The 13,141-nt window shown below is 40.3% G+C and overlaps 1 protein-coding gene across 15 annotated transcripts in view; it reads left to right on the top strand.

The window, feature by feature from the left end:
* The window catches only part of FREM1 (FRAS1 related extracellular matrix 1), a 185,816-nt gene that overhangs the window by 158,154 nt on the left and 14,521 nt on the right, over positions 1-13,141 (top strand). For 12 of the 15 annotated variants that reach the window (XM_040481288.1, XM_040481274.1, XM_040481277.1 and 9 more), the window contains 3 exons: positions 726-927; positions 1,653-1,797; positions 12,818-12,947. In XM_040481288.1, the coding sequence (XP_040337222.1) occupies positions 726-927; positions 1,653-1,797; positions 12,818-12,947 (477 nt within the window). Of the gene's footprint in view, positions 1-725; positions 928-1,652; positions 1,798-10,226; positions 10,292-12,817; positions 12,948-13,141 lie in introns of those variants that run through there. The other 3 variants (XM_040481280.1, XM_040481281.1, XM_040481282.1) reach the window with 3 other exon arrangements.

Genomic DNA, 13,141 nt, shown 5'->3' with positions numbered 1-13,141 from the left:
GGCTCTGTGCTGACAGCTCAGAGCCTGGAGCCTGCTTCGGATTCTGTGTCTCCCTCTCTCTGACCCTCCCCTGCTCACACTCTGTGTGTCTCTCTCAAAAATAAATAAACATTAATAATAACAATCACCTTTCATTTTTTTCTAAGTATTTCTAGTTTTCACACCACATTTTTGCCATTTGAACAAAGATGTGCCCCCCAAAAATGTTCAGTGCATTCGTGATGCATATCCTTATGTGCATCTTTATAACTTTATTTCTGTATATCACCAAGCGCTGGGAAAATTCAAAATTCCTCCTGTGGAGCTAACTTTACGTTTGCAATACAATTCTTGGGTCAATTTTCATGTATTCAGTCAACAAATATTCCTTGAGCTGCTGTCATGGTTCAGGCACTGTGCCAGGTGCAGGGAATGCAGGGGGTGCGGGTACGGGTGGAGACATAACGTCTGCCATCAGGGAGCTTATGTCCTAATAGGAGAGTCAGACAATGGACAATTCACAAAGCTGAGTCAAAGTTTATAACGGAAAGTTAGCCTCTGCTCCAGGCACTATGATATTTACTGAGGATATTGTGAACAAGCCAGCCTTTAGCAGAAATGAACAAATGAGGAGGATAAATCATCTGAAATTGGGGGTAGATTATCATTGTTGACTATTAAGATCCTATGTTGCTTGGAGATGAGAAAGCTTTGTCTAAAAGCGTATGTAATTATTGACTATCCAGGTTGACCAGTTGGACAAAACAGCCCCCCATATCACACACTTGCACTCCCCTTCTCAAGTGGGGCTCCTGAAAAATGGCTGTTATGGGATTTACCTCACTTCCCATGTGTTGAAGGCAACAGACCCTGACACTGATGACGATCTGATCATCTTTAAAATTCTACGAGGCCCCCAACATGGACATCTGGAGGACACAACAACAGGTACTGCCTTCCTTGATCCTTGTAATCGCTCATCTTAAAATACCCAGTAGCTGGCAACGCGAGAGAGTAATTTAATTACGTGTCGGCCCATTTGGTAAACACTCCCCAGGGCTTGCTGATAGATGCAGTTTGTAAATCAATATCGGTGCTAAAGAGGGTTTGAGGCTGAGCTTCCCTAAATTCATCTTGAGTGGGAGAACCAAGTACTGATACGCAGCTGTTTATTGTTTATAATTCTTTATATCAGCCAGATTGTAATATAGTCAGAGGAACACAGAGTGTCAGGACCAAATTCATATTTGTGAGTAATATTTTTTAATCGGGAGTTCTAAATGATATCAGTTCACGAAACAAAGAAATAAAATTGGGAGGGGGTAGGATGGTTTCTCCAGGATTGTATATTATTTTGCTTCATGAAGACAATGATCAAAATGTGTCACTAAAAATAATGGCACAGAATTTGAGATTTTCTTGCTGTATCTTCCTACTCGCCCCTATTTTTTGTATTTTCTTTAAGACAATATTTCTGAGCCAAAGTAAAATTTAAAGCCTAATATAATTTTATTGCATATGAGTTTTAAGATACTTGCCGTAATGTTCATTTCTTTAAACATGTATACTAGGGCTGTTTTTAAGGCTGTGCTTAAAATGGGCATACAGTTTATCAACTTTTATTTAACGTTTTGTTTGACTCCCTGTGAAATGTACTCATTTCTTTTTTATAGGTGAATTTATCCGCGAGAAATTTATCCAAAAGGACTTAAACAGTAAGACCATTCTTTACATCCTGAACCCATCTTTGGAAGTTAATTCAGATATCCTGGAATTTCAAATCATGGACCCCACAGGGAACTCTGCTGCTCCTCAAATGTAAATTATTTTGCTTGTTCCGTGGTCCTGTATATAATGTCCAGAATGTATCTGATTGTGAATGTGAAATATTCTTCTTCAAACAAAATATGAAGATCAATGGACAGGCCATTTTATTTATTTATTTTTTTAAAGTATTTTTTTTTTTCTCAACGTTTTAATTTATTTTTGGGACAGAGAGAGACAGAGCATGAACGGGGGAGGGGCAGAGAGAGAGGGAGACACAGAATCGGAAACAGGCTCCAGGCTCCGAGCCATCAGCCCAGAGCCCGACGCGGGGCTCGAACTCACGGACCGCGAGATCGTGACCTGGCTGAAGTCGGATGCTTAACCGACTGCGCCACCCAGGCGCCCCATGGACAGGCCATTTTAGAAGCCCACAGAATTTATTTTGGAGAAAGAATTTTCTTTCTCATGGGTGATAATAGGAAAGCCAGTAGTCTTACAGAATATGAGAATATTAGAAATTTCAGTTATATAGTGCTGGCTCATTCATGTGACTCATGTAAGTGCTTACACTTCTACCTACACACACACACACACACACACACACACACACACAGAAGTTTCTGTCTTGGCAATTCACTGACATTCAGGACTGAGTTTGCAGGCTCATGTACAAATCGTGCAGCAAGAGGTCACTCTAGGACTGCGTTAGTAACCAGAGTCTTCTAAAATACCTACAGCAGGAAGAATGGGGTAGTCAGGAAGTGTTAGCAAAACGTCTCTTCCCTTCCAAAGAAACGAAAAATCCAAATGATTACTTGTGACTGCATCTTTAAGCTAATAAACCTATCGCAGGTAAGATGAAGACAGCGTAAAGGGGAAAATAGACAAGTAGTGACGCTTAGAAACGTACAGAATGTACAACCATCAGAGTAACAAATCCTCACAATTACAAGATGAATGACTATTGTAATATTTCTGATGGGGCCCCTGTTCTAAACTTCTCTTGAGTGTAGACCTTGAATAGCTTACCAGCTAGCAGAAAATCACAGAAAGGTTAATTATAGTCCAATTCTCCTTGTGCTGTGTTTTTCTTTTGAATTTTGACACTCTTCCCAGTCACCTTCTAGAAAAGTCGCTTATTTATCCTAGTTTCTGTATTTGCTGCCATCTAATCAAACTACATGTCATAAGCTGGTACAGCCCCCTTATGGGCTTTTTATGTCAGAATATAGACAGAGAAAGAAAACAAATTCGCCTCTCTGGTTCCCATTCTTACTTTTTCTGACCCTAGATTGTAGTTCCAATTGTTGCCAGCAGAGGTCTCTATAGTCATTGTTAGAAAAACGCATTCCCTTAAAATTCATTCCCAGAGTCCCACCTGCATGGCCCTGATATAGAGCACATGCCCGGATTTACAACTTTCCAAGATTTATATTGAGTGGCTATTATATGCCAGGTTCACAGTAGCAGAAGCTGGGAAATAGGCATGAAGAAGGAAAACGTGGGCCCTGACATGAAAATATAATCATGAGGTTATAAACTTCAAATGGATGACCACCACCCATTAAACTGATCTTGTCCGAAAGAAACAATTCCTTGGCATTACCATCCTTATAGAAAATATATTACCTAATTGCAATTTCAGACAAATGTCTTCCAATTCTCAAGAAAATGAAAAAAAAAACAAAAACAAAAAAAAACCCTGTTCCAAAATCATTAATAAATTGATTACATTTGCTTTTATTTAAAGGGGCGCCTGGGTGGTGCAGTCGGTTAAGCGTCCGACTTCAGCCAGGTCACGATCTCGCGGTCCGTGAGTTCGAGCCCCGCGTCGGGCTCTGGGCTGATGGCTCGGAGCCTGGAGCCTGTTTCCGATTCTGTGTCTCCCTCTCTCTCTGCCCCTCCCCCGTTCATGCTCTGTCTCTCTCTGTCCCAAAAATAAATAAACGTTGAAAAAAAAATTAAAAAAAAATATTTATTTACTTAAGTACTCTATACACCCAACATGGAGCTTAAACTCAAGACCCTGAGATCAAGAGTCGCACGTTCTTCCGGCTGAGTCAGCCAGGGGCTCCTATATTTGCTTTTTATTTTATTTTTATTTTCTTTATTTTTTAAAGCACACACTTTTTAAAAATTTATTATTATTATTTTTTAACGTTTATTTTTGAGGGGTGGGGGAGGGGCAGAGACAGAGAGAGACACAGAATCCGAAGCAGGCTCCAGGCTCTGAGCTGTTGGCATACAGCTCGAAGCCGGGCTCGAACTCAGGCCACCCCAGCGCCCTGCCTGCTTTTTAATAGTATGACTAAAGAACAGGAGTATTGATCAGACTTGCTGTTGACCGAATGCTGACCCCTATTCCTCCACCTGTTAGCATAGCATGGCTGACGATTTTTTTTCTCCCAAAGTGGTGCTAGATTGATATTGTTTCAACTACGTGCACTTTTCATTCCTCAAGGTTACTAAGGACATTGCTTTTGAAGATGATTTGTGTTTTAAAGTAATTCTCGGGGCGCCTGGGTGGCGCAGTCGGTTAAGTGTCCGACTTCAGCCAGGTCACGATCTCACGGTCCGTGAGTTCGAGCCCCGCGTCAGGCTCTTCTGGGCTGATGGCTCGGAGCCTGGAGCCTGTTTCCGATTCTGTGTCTCCCTCTCTCTCTGCCCCTCCCCCGTTCATGCTCTGTCTCTCTCTGTCCCCAAAATAAATCAAAAACGTTGAAAAAAAAATTAAAAAAAAAATTCTCAAATTCATAGGAGAATCACAGAAGAATTTATAATCTTAATCGAGGCTATTTTAGATAGATTCCTGCTTCTGTGATATGTTTTCATGTACCTCGCTGAAGATATTTCTATTTCAGCTTGAAATGATGGGAACCAGTGGAACAAGATGATATAAAATGTGCCTACCAAGGGTGAACCCAGAAGTAATTTTGATTTGCTTTTGACACGTATCACATTGCTTTCTTTAGAGTGGTAGGGGAGGGTAGAAATTACTGCGAATTTATGTTCATAATTTGTGAATGGCATAGCTGTCCCTCACCTCATTTGGAAGTAGATGTTTTTGGAACAAGAAGCATATTATTCCAGTCAGAAACAATTTTGCGAGTAGTTATCTGTCTTTCCAAAGCAGCCTGCAAGAACATAGTTACATGTACAATGTATGTTATAGGCATTTGCAATACAGTTGTTTTCTGCTCTATTCTCTTATTCTTCATTTTAACATCACAACCACCTAGGAGTTAGGTACCATCATAATCCAGAATCAATAGGTGTGAAAACTAAAGCGCATTGATAGGAGGTGACTTTTCAAAGCTCATGTAACTAATTAGTGAAGGAGCTGGGATTCAGACCCAGGGAGGATGCTCTAGAGTCCATGGTTTCCTTCATTGTACTAAAGAACTTCTGGCCCACTCTTTAATTTTTCTTTAACATTTATTCATTTTTGAAAGACAGAACGCAGGCAAGGGAGGGGCAGAGAGAAGGGGACACAGAATCGGAAGCAGGCTCTAGGCTCTGAGCTATCAGCACAGAGCCTGATGTGGGGCTTGAACTCATGAACCCCAAGATCATCACCTGAGCCGAGGTCAGACGCTTAACCGCCTGAGCCACCCAGGCACCCCACTTCTTCCCCACTCTTAACAGGTCTGCTAAACTGGCCTATTGGGAAAGGAGCAGCAGATTTGTCTTCCTTCTTTCTCTCTAGTCATTGGCCACCCAGGCAACAAGAAGGAAGTAATACTTACTCGTTAAGGACTTTAAATTTTAGCTTTTTTTAAAAAATAAATTACAGCTATCAATATTAATGTGCAGTCCATGTCCAACCCAATGGGAATTACAATATAGATAACCAACAATAAGGCACCACACTTGGAGCCAAAGAACAAAACAACAGGGCTTGAGCTTTGGCTATGCCACTGACCTAGGTGATTGTGCAAGCCTTAGTTATCTCATCTGTCAAATGAGGGCCAATACCACGATTTATTTAGAGAAACAAATGAGATAAAGCATGTGAGAGCATCTTGCATCTTTAAAGTCCTTGACAAATGTGACTTGCAGTGGTGATTGCTGTTGTTCATTCATATGAGTACGAGATTGATCGTTTGAAGAAGTATCATGATTCACAAAGTAAACACTCAATATGCTTATGAATGACTAAGCTAAGTCTTGTGTAATTTCGTGTTCTTGTTTGGCTGAGACAGGATTAATAGATTAATATTCCATGCATTTGGAGGGGGTGAAAACCTTCTGTAATAAAGCTAAAGGGACCACTGGTGCAATCTGGAGCAGAAAGGAGGCTCTTTTACAAAAACCAAGAAGGACCCATGTTCAGTGGGATTGTTCAGGATCTTGACTGCTAGTAAGTTTTTTGCTATTACAACATATCTATAGAATATCAATAATGAAGGGTCGTTAGATATTCCATTAGAAAAGGTGTTAGGATGGGGCGCCTGGGTGGCTCAGGCAGTTAAGCGCCTGACTCAGTTTCAGCTCAGGTCACGATCTCATGGTCTTTGGGATCAGCTCCGCATTGAGCCCCACATAGGACTCTGGACTGACAGAGTGGAGCCTGCTTGGGATTCTTTCCCTCCCTCTCTCTCTGCCCCTCCCCTGCTGGCATGCACAATGCTTGCTCTAAATAAATAAATAAAATAAATAAGTAAATAAACAAACTTAAAAAAAAATAAGGTGAAAATGCAATTTAAAAAAAGGCATTAGGAAGTCTTGATCAAGTTGTGGCTAGCTGGCTAGCTAGTTTGTATGCTGTTTAACTGCATCACAACCTAGAATTGCGGAGATGCTTGTATGGAGTGGGAGTCTCCGAGACAGGGAAATATTATACAGCATATCTCCACTTGATTTGACTCTAGAACTACCACCACCCCACCCCAGAATAGCTCACGGAACAAATTTCGCATGGGATACAATTGGGAGACATTTTATCGTAAATAGCAATTATTTCATAACACTAAAACCCATGGAAATTTGCATAAAGATTTCGATTTGGCTAAGTGCCTAAATTTCAGGCACAGTGCTAGGTGCTTTCCCATATGTTGTCTAATTTAATCTGCAAAATACAGTCCTCTGAGGGTGATAAGGAAATTAGGCTCCACGCATTTAAGTAATTGGCCACAAGTCGCTAAATGAATGAGGGGCAGAGCTGAAAGTGAACCCTGACCTCACGACCTCAAAGTGAGTGCCCATCTCATTGGCTCGTGCCTTGGCACGACTCACACGTCATACCTGTCTTCTAGCCCTGCCCCAATCTCAGGATGGTCTGCAGAGCTCCCAAGCTCAGCCAACAAGGTCTCGCTCTGTTCCTCAAAAACACCCTTGCAGCCCACAGGTGCAGCCAACTTTTGACCGAGGCAGTTTCTTAACACATCTTCTACATTGACCTCTTTCATGTGCCCACCGGGGGGGGGGAGAACAGTGAACTTAAAAGGAAAAGTTGACCCAGGCTGAAGTTCGGCATAACTCTGGGCTGCTTCTCCAGCTGCTGCATGATTCCAAGGACGGATTCTTCGCCTCCCTCTGGCTACCCTTATTCATTCTTGGCTGCAAAAGAGAAAGGACAAAGAGATCAAACCGAAAAAGAATTTCTAACAGGCGCACCCTGCAACGTTTTAGCAACTTTTATGAAACACCTTGCGGGGGAAGAGGTTGAAACTATGTGCTAGGTAAAGATTTCACATTATACCTGCAAGCCAGGAGTTAAAGTATTTGTCTCCCGGTAGATCTAAGAACGCGCAGAGGAAGGGAAGGGGAAAAAAAATGGCACTTATTAAGCACCCACTGTGTACAGGTGCTTTATACATACTAATGAATTTTAATTTTCATCATTTCACAGGAGTATCATTCTCCTCCTTTTAAACGGATTACAAATGGAGGCCTAGAGAGACTGGGTAACTGACCATAATCACACACTAATAAGTGGTTGCAAGATGTGTCTGACTCCGAAGCACTGGTTTAGGGTACTCACTATCCTGCCTCCTGGCTATAAACACCGTTTTCCCATTACCACGAGAGAAAGACAGCATCAGAAACACAGGTGTTCATAGCATTAGATTATGGAGATTAATAGCATCCTCTTTGAATTGATAAGCCTTAGAACACTTGGAAAATTATTTTTTAACCTTTCAGTTTTCTTAAGTCATATGCTACTTGATTATAAATGAAGAGCTAGTCGTAAGAATAATTTACTCACAATTTTCGCTTCTGTAAAACCTTTCACTGAGAAACTCAAAATACTTAATGAGTATCCATTAAGGCTCATTTAACCCCTTTGAAGTACAGACTCATCATTATTTACTTTGGGAAGTGAGGAAACTGAGGCAGGCATAGAGCAGCTAAGTACCTTTTTCCCACACTCTTGTTAACCTAGATTGATGTCCCAGATCCCAAACTGGGGTTTTAATCCCAAGTGGTTCTTGCAGTTCATTGTTCCTTCATGTAAATGAGTCAAGTAGCCGCAAAATAAGATATCAGAAAATATATATATATTTTTACTTTACTGCCACACTATCGAGAATTTGGGTAAGATAATTCTTTGCCATGGACTAGGGGAGAGCTGCAGGCAGACAGGGTGTCCTGTGTATTGTGGGATGTTTACAGCATCCTTGGTCTCTACCTACTAAACGCCACCATCACCCCCTTCCCAGTTGTGACAATCAAAGCTGTCTCCAGACATTGCCAAATGTTGAGAATCATGCACATACCTTAGAAATACCGTAGACGTGTGTTAAGCAATCATTCTTTATGATAGAATGTTCTTTTATCAACGCTATCTTTCTCAATACTCTTATAAAAGATAAGAATAGCTAAAGAATCCAGAGTAAGGGCCAGAAAGAACATGTGAGGATCATCTATCCTAGGTTTTTTTTTTTTTCAAATTTTATGATTTAACATCAGTTAATAGGGCTGGGGAGAAAAAAGGTTTCAGTGGTCAACTTGGCCTGGGAAACAGTGGGTAAAAAAATTCCTTCCTTAACTTAACAAATATCTGTTGAGCACTTACTATTTTCTGGTCATTCTCCAGGGGACTTGGGACTGTATCAGTGAACCAGAGGCCTCTGTTTACTTAGGCACATACTTCATATCTAAATAAATTAGGTAGTATGGCCTGTATGATACTACTTTGGAAAATTGGTCAGGATAAGGGGGATCGTAGATGCCAGACTTTGGGGATGGATTGACTTTAAACTGGGTGTTTAATCTCAATTTTTAAGAGTCTCTTAAACTGAGGGTTGATGGGGGGTGGGAGGGAGGGGAAAGTGGGTGATGGGCATTGAGGAGGGCACCTGTTGGGATGAACACTGGGTGTTGCATGGAAACCAATTTGACAATGAATTTCACATTAAAAAAATAAAATAAAATGCTAACTATCTGAAAAAAAAATAAATTGGGTGCCTAAATGGCTTTTCATACCAAAAATTAGGGAAAAATCAACAAAAATGTTATTTGAGAATCAACTATGTGAGATCTATAGTTAAAAGTATAGTATATCTAATACTATTATCTAATACTATTACTTATAAATTATGTCCTACACATCATTAAATCAGTATTATACTACACACACACACACACACACACACACATCCCTCTTCCCTCTGGAGAGGCCATTGTTAAGATATTTATAACCATATCACTGCTTACATGTGTATGTAAAATGTAACAAGGCAATATGTAAATTTAAAGTATGTGCCAAAGTAAAACAAAAGAAGAGGCGTAAGAATGGAGATGGGAACCTCAACAAAGCAAGACAGCTGTCTTATGCTGCACTTCAAGATCCTGTTGTGCACGGTAGAGGGACCAGAAGCCTCATGGCTTATAATCTGATTTAATCTCTAGTGTTCCATCCTATGTCTTCCACTCACAGTAGTGGTTGTTGGAAATTCAAATTCAGTTTCCACGTTATATCAAATTTCTTATTGTGATAAGTACCCCACAATCACTGAGGGGAGTGTTTCTCAACTGAGGATGATTTACCCCTAAGGGACATTTGGAAATTTCTGGAAACAGTTTTGATTGGAGGGGCCGATGTGACTGCATCTAGCAGGCAGAGGTCACGGATGATTCTAACCATTGTACAATGCACAGAACAACCTCAGTTACTATCTGGTCCCAATGTCAATGGTCTCCAAGTTGAGAAACCATGACCTAGGGAATTAAGGAATTCTCACTTCTTGCTAACTGACTTGAAATGATTGCCATGTGGTCTCACATAAAGTGAGTCCATAAACTTCATTTCTGACCTTAGATTGAGCTTTGCCCAATGGCAATAGGAGAAGGGAGGGATCGTGAAAATGTGAAGATCTGACCCAACTCTTGTCTACATAACACCTACACATCCAGAGCTTTCCAAATTTCTCTCGTGGGCTCCTGCATCTGGTTATCTACATGATGCCCAGCATACAGCTATGTGGCTTCTCACAGGGAGAATTCCTAAGTGATTGACTGCGTCTCTTTTCTTTTAGGTGTTTGTGTAGAATTTAAGCAAGTCTCAGCAATAGAAAGATCTTCAAAGTCAGTACTGCAAAAACCAAACACATTCAAAACATGTGTTGCACATATCCTGTAGGTATGCCCGTGCTTTGTGATTTAAATATTTTTCTGGAAGGCATATAGCGTGGCTTACATTTCATGGCTTTTCAATGGGTCTTTATTATTTATAGTGAGGAAAATAAAACTAGAACAGTGTGTGATGACAACGTTATCCTGTAAGCGTATGCCACTTTCTAATCGCGCATCAGGGAAATGTGCACACTTTCCCAAACACCAAAGCCCTTCGTGCACTGAAGCTGAACAGCACTCTTTGTGGTCCCTTTATGGATCTAGATCAGCAATCAAAATTGCATTTAGCTTTAGGCTTTGAGGTCGCCTGGGTCTGCAGAGTGACATTGATGAATTTTTGCTTGTCGTGGTTCTTATTAGCAGTAGATGGATTCTCTGAAGATTGGACGTTGAAACTCATTTAAACCTTATTGAGACTTAGCTGAAATTCATTGTATTTATCTATTTCACTCATTCCCATTGCTTTTCTTTCCTTCCTGTTTCATCTTTCTGTCCTTTCCTTCAATCCATCTTGTTGATTTTCCCCCCTTCTCATTTAGCGGGGTCCTTAAGGATTCTTGGCAATATGTGATTTTTATGGCATTTGTCATATTCTTGTCACTTGTTATCTTCTGGTTCTTTAATTTTTATTTTTTTAACGAAATTTATTGTCAAATTGGTTTCCATACAACACCCAGGGCTCATCCCAACAAGTGCCCTCCTCAATGCCCATCACCCACTTTTCCCTCTCCCCACCCCCCAATCTTGTGATTCTTTAAGCATAGCCATTTATTTCTTTACTTCTTGACCGTTCCATGACAGATTTGAAATCAGTTACATCAAAAACCCATGAAGATCCCAAATATTTCTAATATGAAGATTCTGTTTTCACGTCAAAATTTTATGAAGACCAGCAAGCCAGTGACAATAAATTTATGTACTGACTGAATAAACATGTATGTTCATATAGATTTATGAACCTCTCCCATAATTCCATGCTCCCACACTACCTTGTCCCGCTGGCCCCTTGTCCTTGGAGTAAGAGACAGTGCTATTGAATTTATCTTGGCTGGTTCACTTAGAGTATGTAACTGTGACACATGATTGGTGCAAAGACATGAAGAGGTTATGAGGGGATACACTTACTCTTTAATATGAAGGGTACCCAGGAAAGCCTGAAGAACTCTGTGGAATTTGGAGACTCCATGCACTACGTGGTGGCACCCGGGATTTCTAGTTCTGCAGGAAAAAATTGTAAAAAAAAATACATTTAGAAATCTAGAAGAAAGAGCCTGCATCTAGTTGGAAGATTGAGAATACAGTAAGGCAACCACTGAGGGTTTTGAAAATGTATAATGAAAGGGAAAAGAAAGAAACAAAAGTAATGAAGTGTGTTAAATGATGATAGTGAAGATTGCTTGTGTCTTATATTGCTGAAGGTTGCAGGGGTGCAAAAGGTAAGAACACGTTTGGAGAGAAATGTTTAGGTAACCAACTTCACATCTTATCACCTCAAAAAAGGGAAATGTAGGGATAAAATTGTATTCCTCTGCTTGAGCTCAAGCAACAGGAGTCATGAAGGACTTCAACTGGGAAGAAGAGTGGTACAGAAGGAATGGAACATTTGACTTCAGATGTAGGCTGGAGATTTCAACTCTGCCATCTATTAGCTTTGTCGTAGCTTTTTGCCTTTAAGCTGATTATTTAACCTCTCTTAAGCTTGGTTTTATTTTCTGAAAAAAAGAAAAAAAGAAAAGAAAAAAATTCTCTATGTATTATGAGGAGTAAAGTAGACAGCTTCCATCCAATGTTGGGATCACTAAATCTCTTGTGGGAAAAAGACCACCCCTAGTTGTCAGGTTTATTCAGTTGCATCCAAGCTACATGTCAGTCAGCCCTTTTATATGCACAGAAGAAGGAATAGATAGTGGTTATAAAACCCATGCACATTTTAATTCCTGGGCACATCCTGAAAGATAACAGGTTATTAAACTGAACCTAAGTTCAGAGATATGCATCTGGAGCAGTTCTTGATGTACTAATGAGGGCCAAAAAGTAAGAGAGAAGATTTCCTATCAGTGGCCTTTCCTGAAAAAAAAAAAAAAAAAACTTACAAAGGAATGTCTCCTTGAACTTCACAACTGCTGGTTTATTTCCCTTCAGAGCACTCAGGTTTGAGTCCCTTTCTTGTCATTAATAACTGGGGGACCTCTGACAGCTTCTTAACCTTAGTTTCTGCATTTGTGAAATAGAATTCTAACATTTACTCTTTCTGCCTCATGGCATTTGTTGTAAGCATCAGCTGAGATTGTTAGTGAAATTTCTTTTTGAACTAAAAAGTATCAAGTAAGTGTAAGGAATTTTTAACACTGTTATACGTTGATGAACCATGTCTGTCACCATGAGAGGAACCTCCCACCATGAGTTCCATCTCCTACCAATCAGAGGATCCCTACTGGCATTTACTATGCATTTTTAAAAATTATTTTCTCTTTTCTTTTCCTTTCATGTACAGCTTGGAACTGAAGTGGTCTCATATTGAATGGTCACAGGCTGAATATGAGGTCTGTGAGACTGTGGGCATATTATCCTTAGAAATTACCAGAAGGGGATATTCCATGGACTCAGCCTTCGTGAGTGTACAGGTAACAAGTCTAAAATATAAACTTCCAGGCTAAAACTTGGGTTGCTGGTTGGTGCCTTTCATGATTTTCTTAAAGAGAAAACCAGAGTAACCAAGGAGATTTCAAATTGCAGGATTGCCACGTTTATTTTGGAGATTCTACATCAAACATCTCCTTGTCCTTCCGCCTTTTATCTAACTTCATTAGCTCCTGGA

This window comes from Herpailurus yagouaroundi, unplaced genomic scaffold (assembly GCF_014898765.1).
Source record: "Herpailurus yagouaroundi ecotype Mexico unplaced genomic scaffold, PumYag 160, whole genome shotgun sequence".
NCBI classification, from domain to species: domain Eukaryota; kingdom Metazoa; phylum Chordata; class Mammalia; order Carnivora; family Felidae; genus Herpailurus; species Herpailurus yagouaroundi.
Note: the sequence above shows the minus strand (reverse complement) of the source record. Positions and strands in the feature narration are given on the sequence as shown.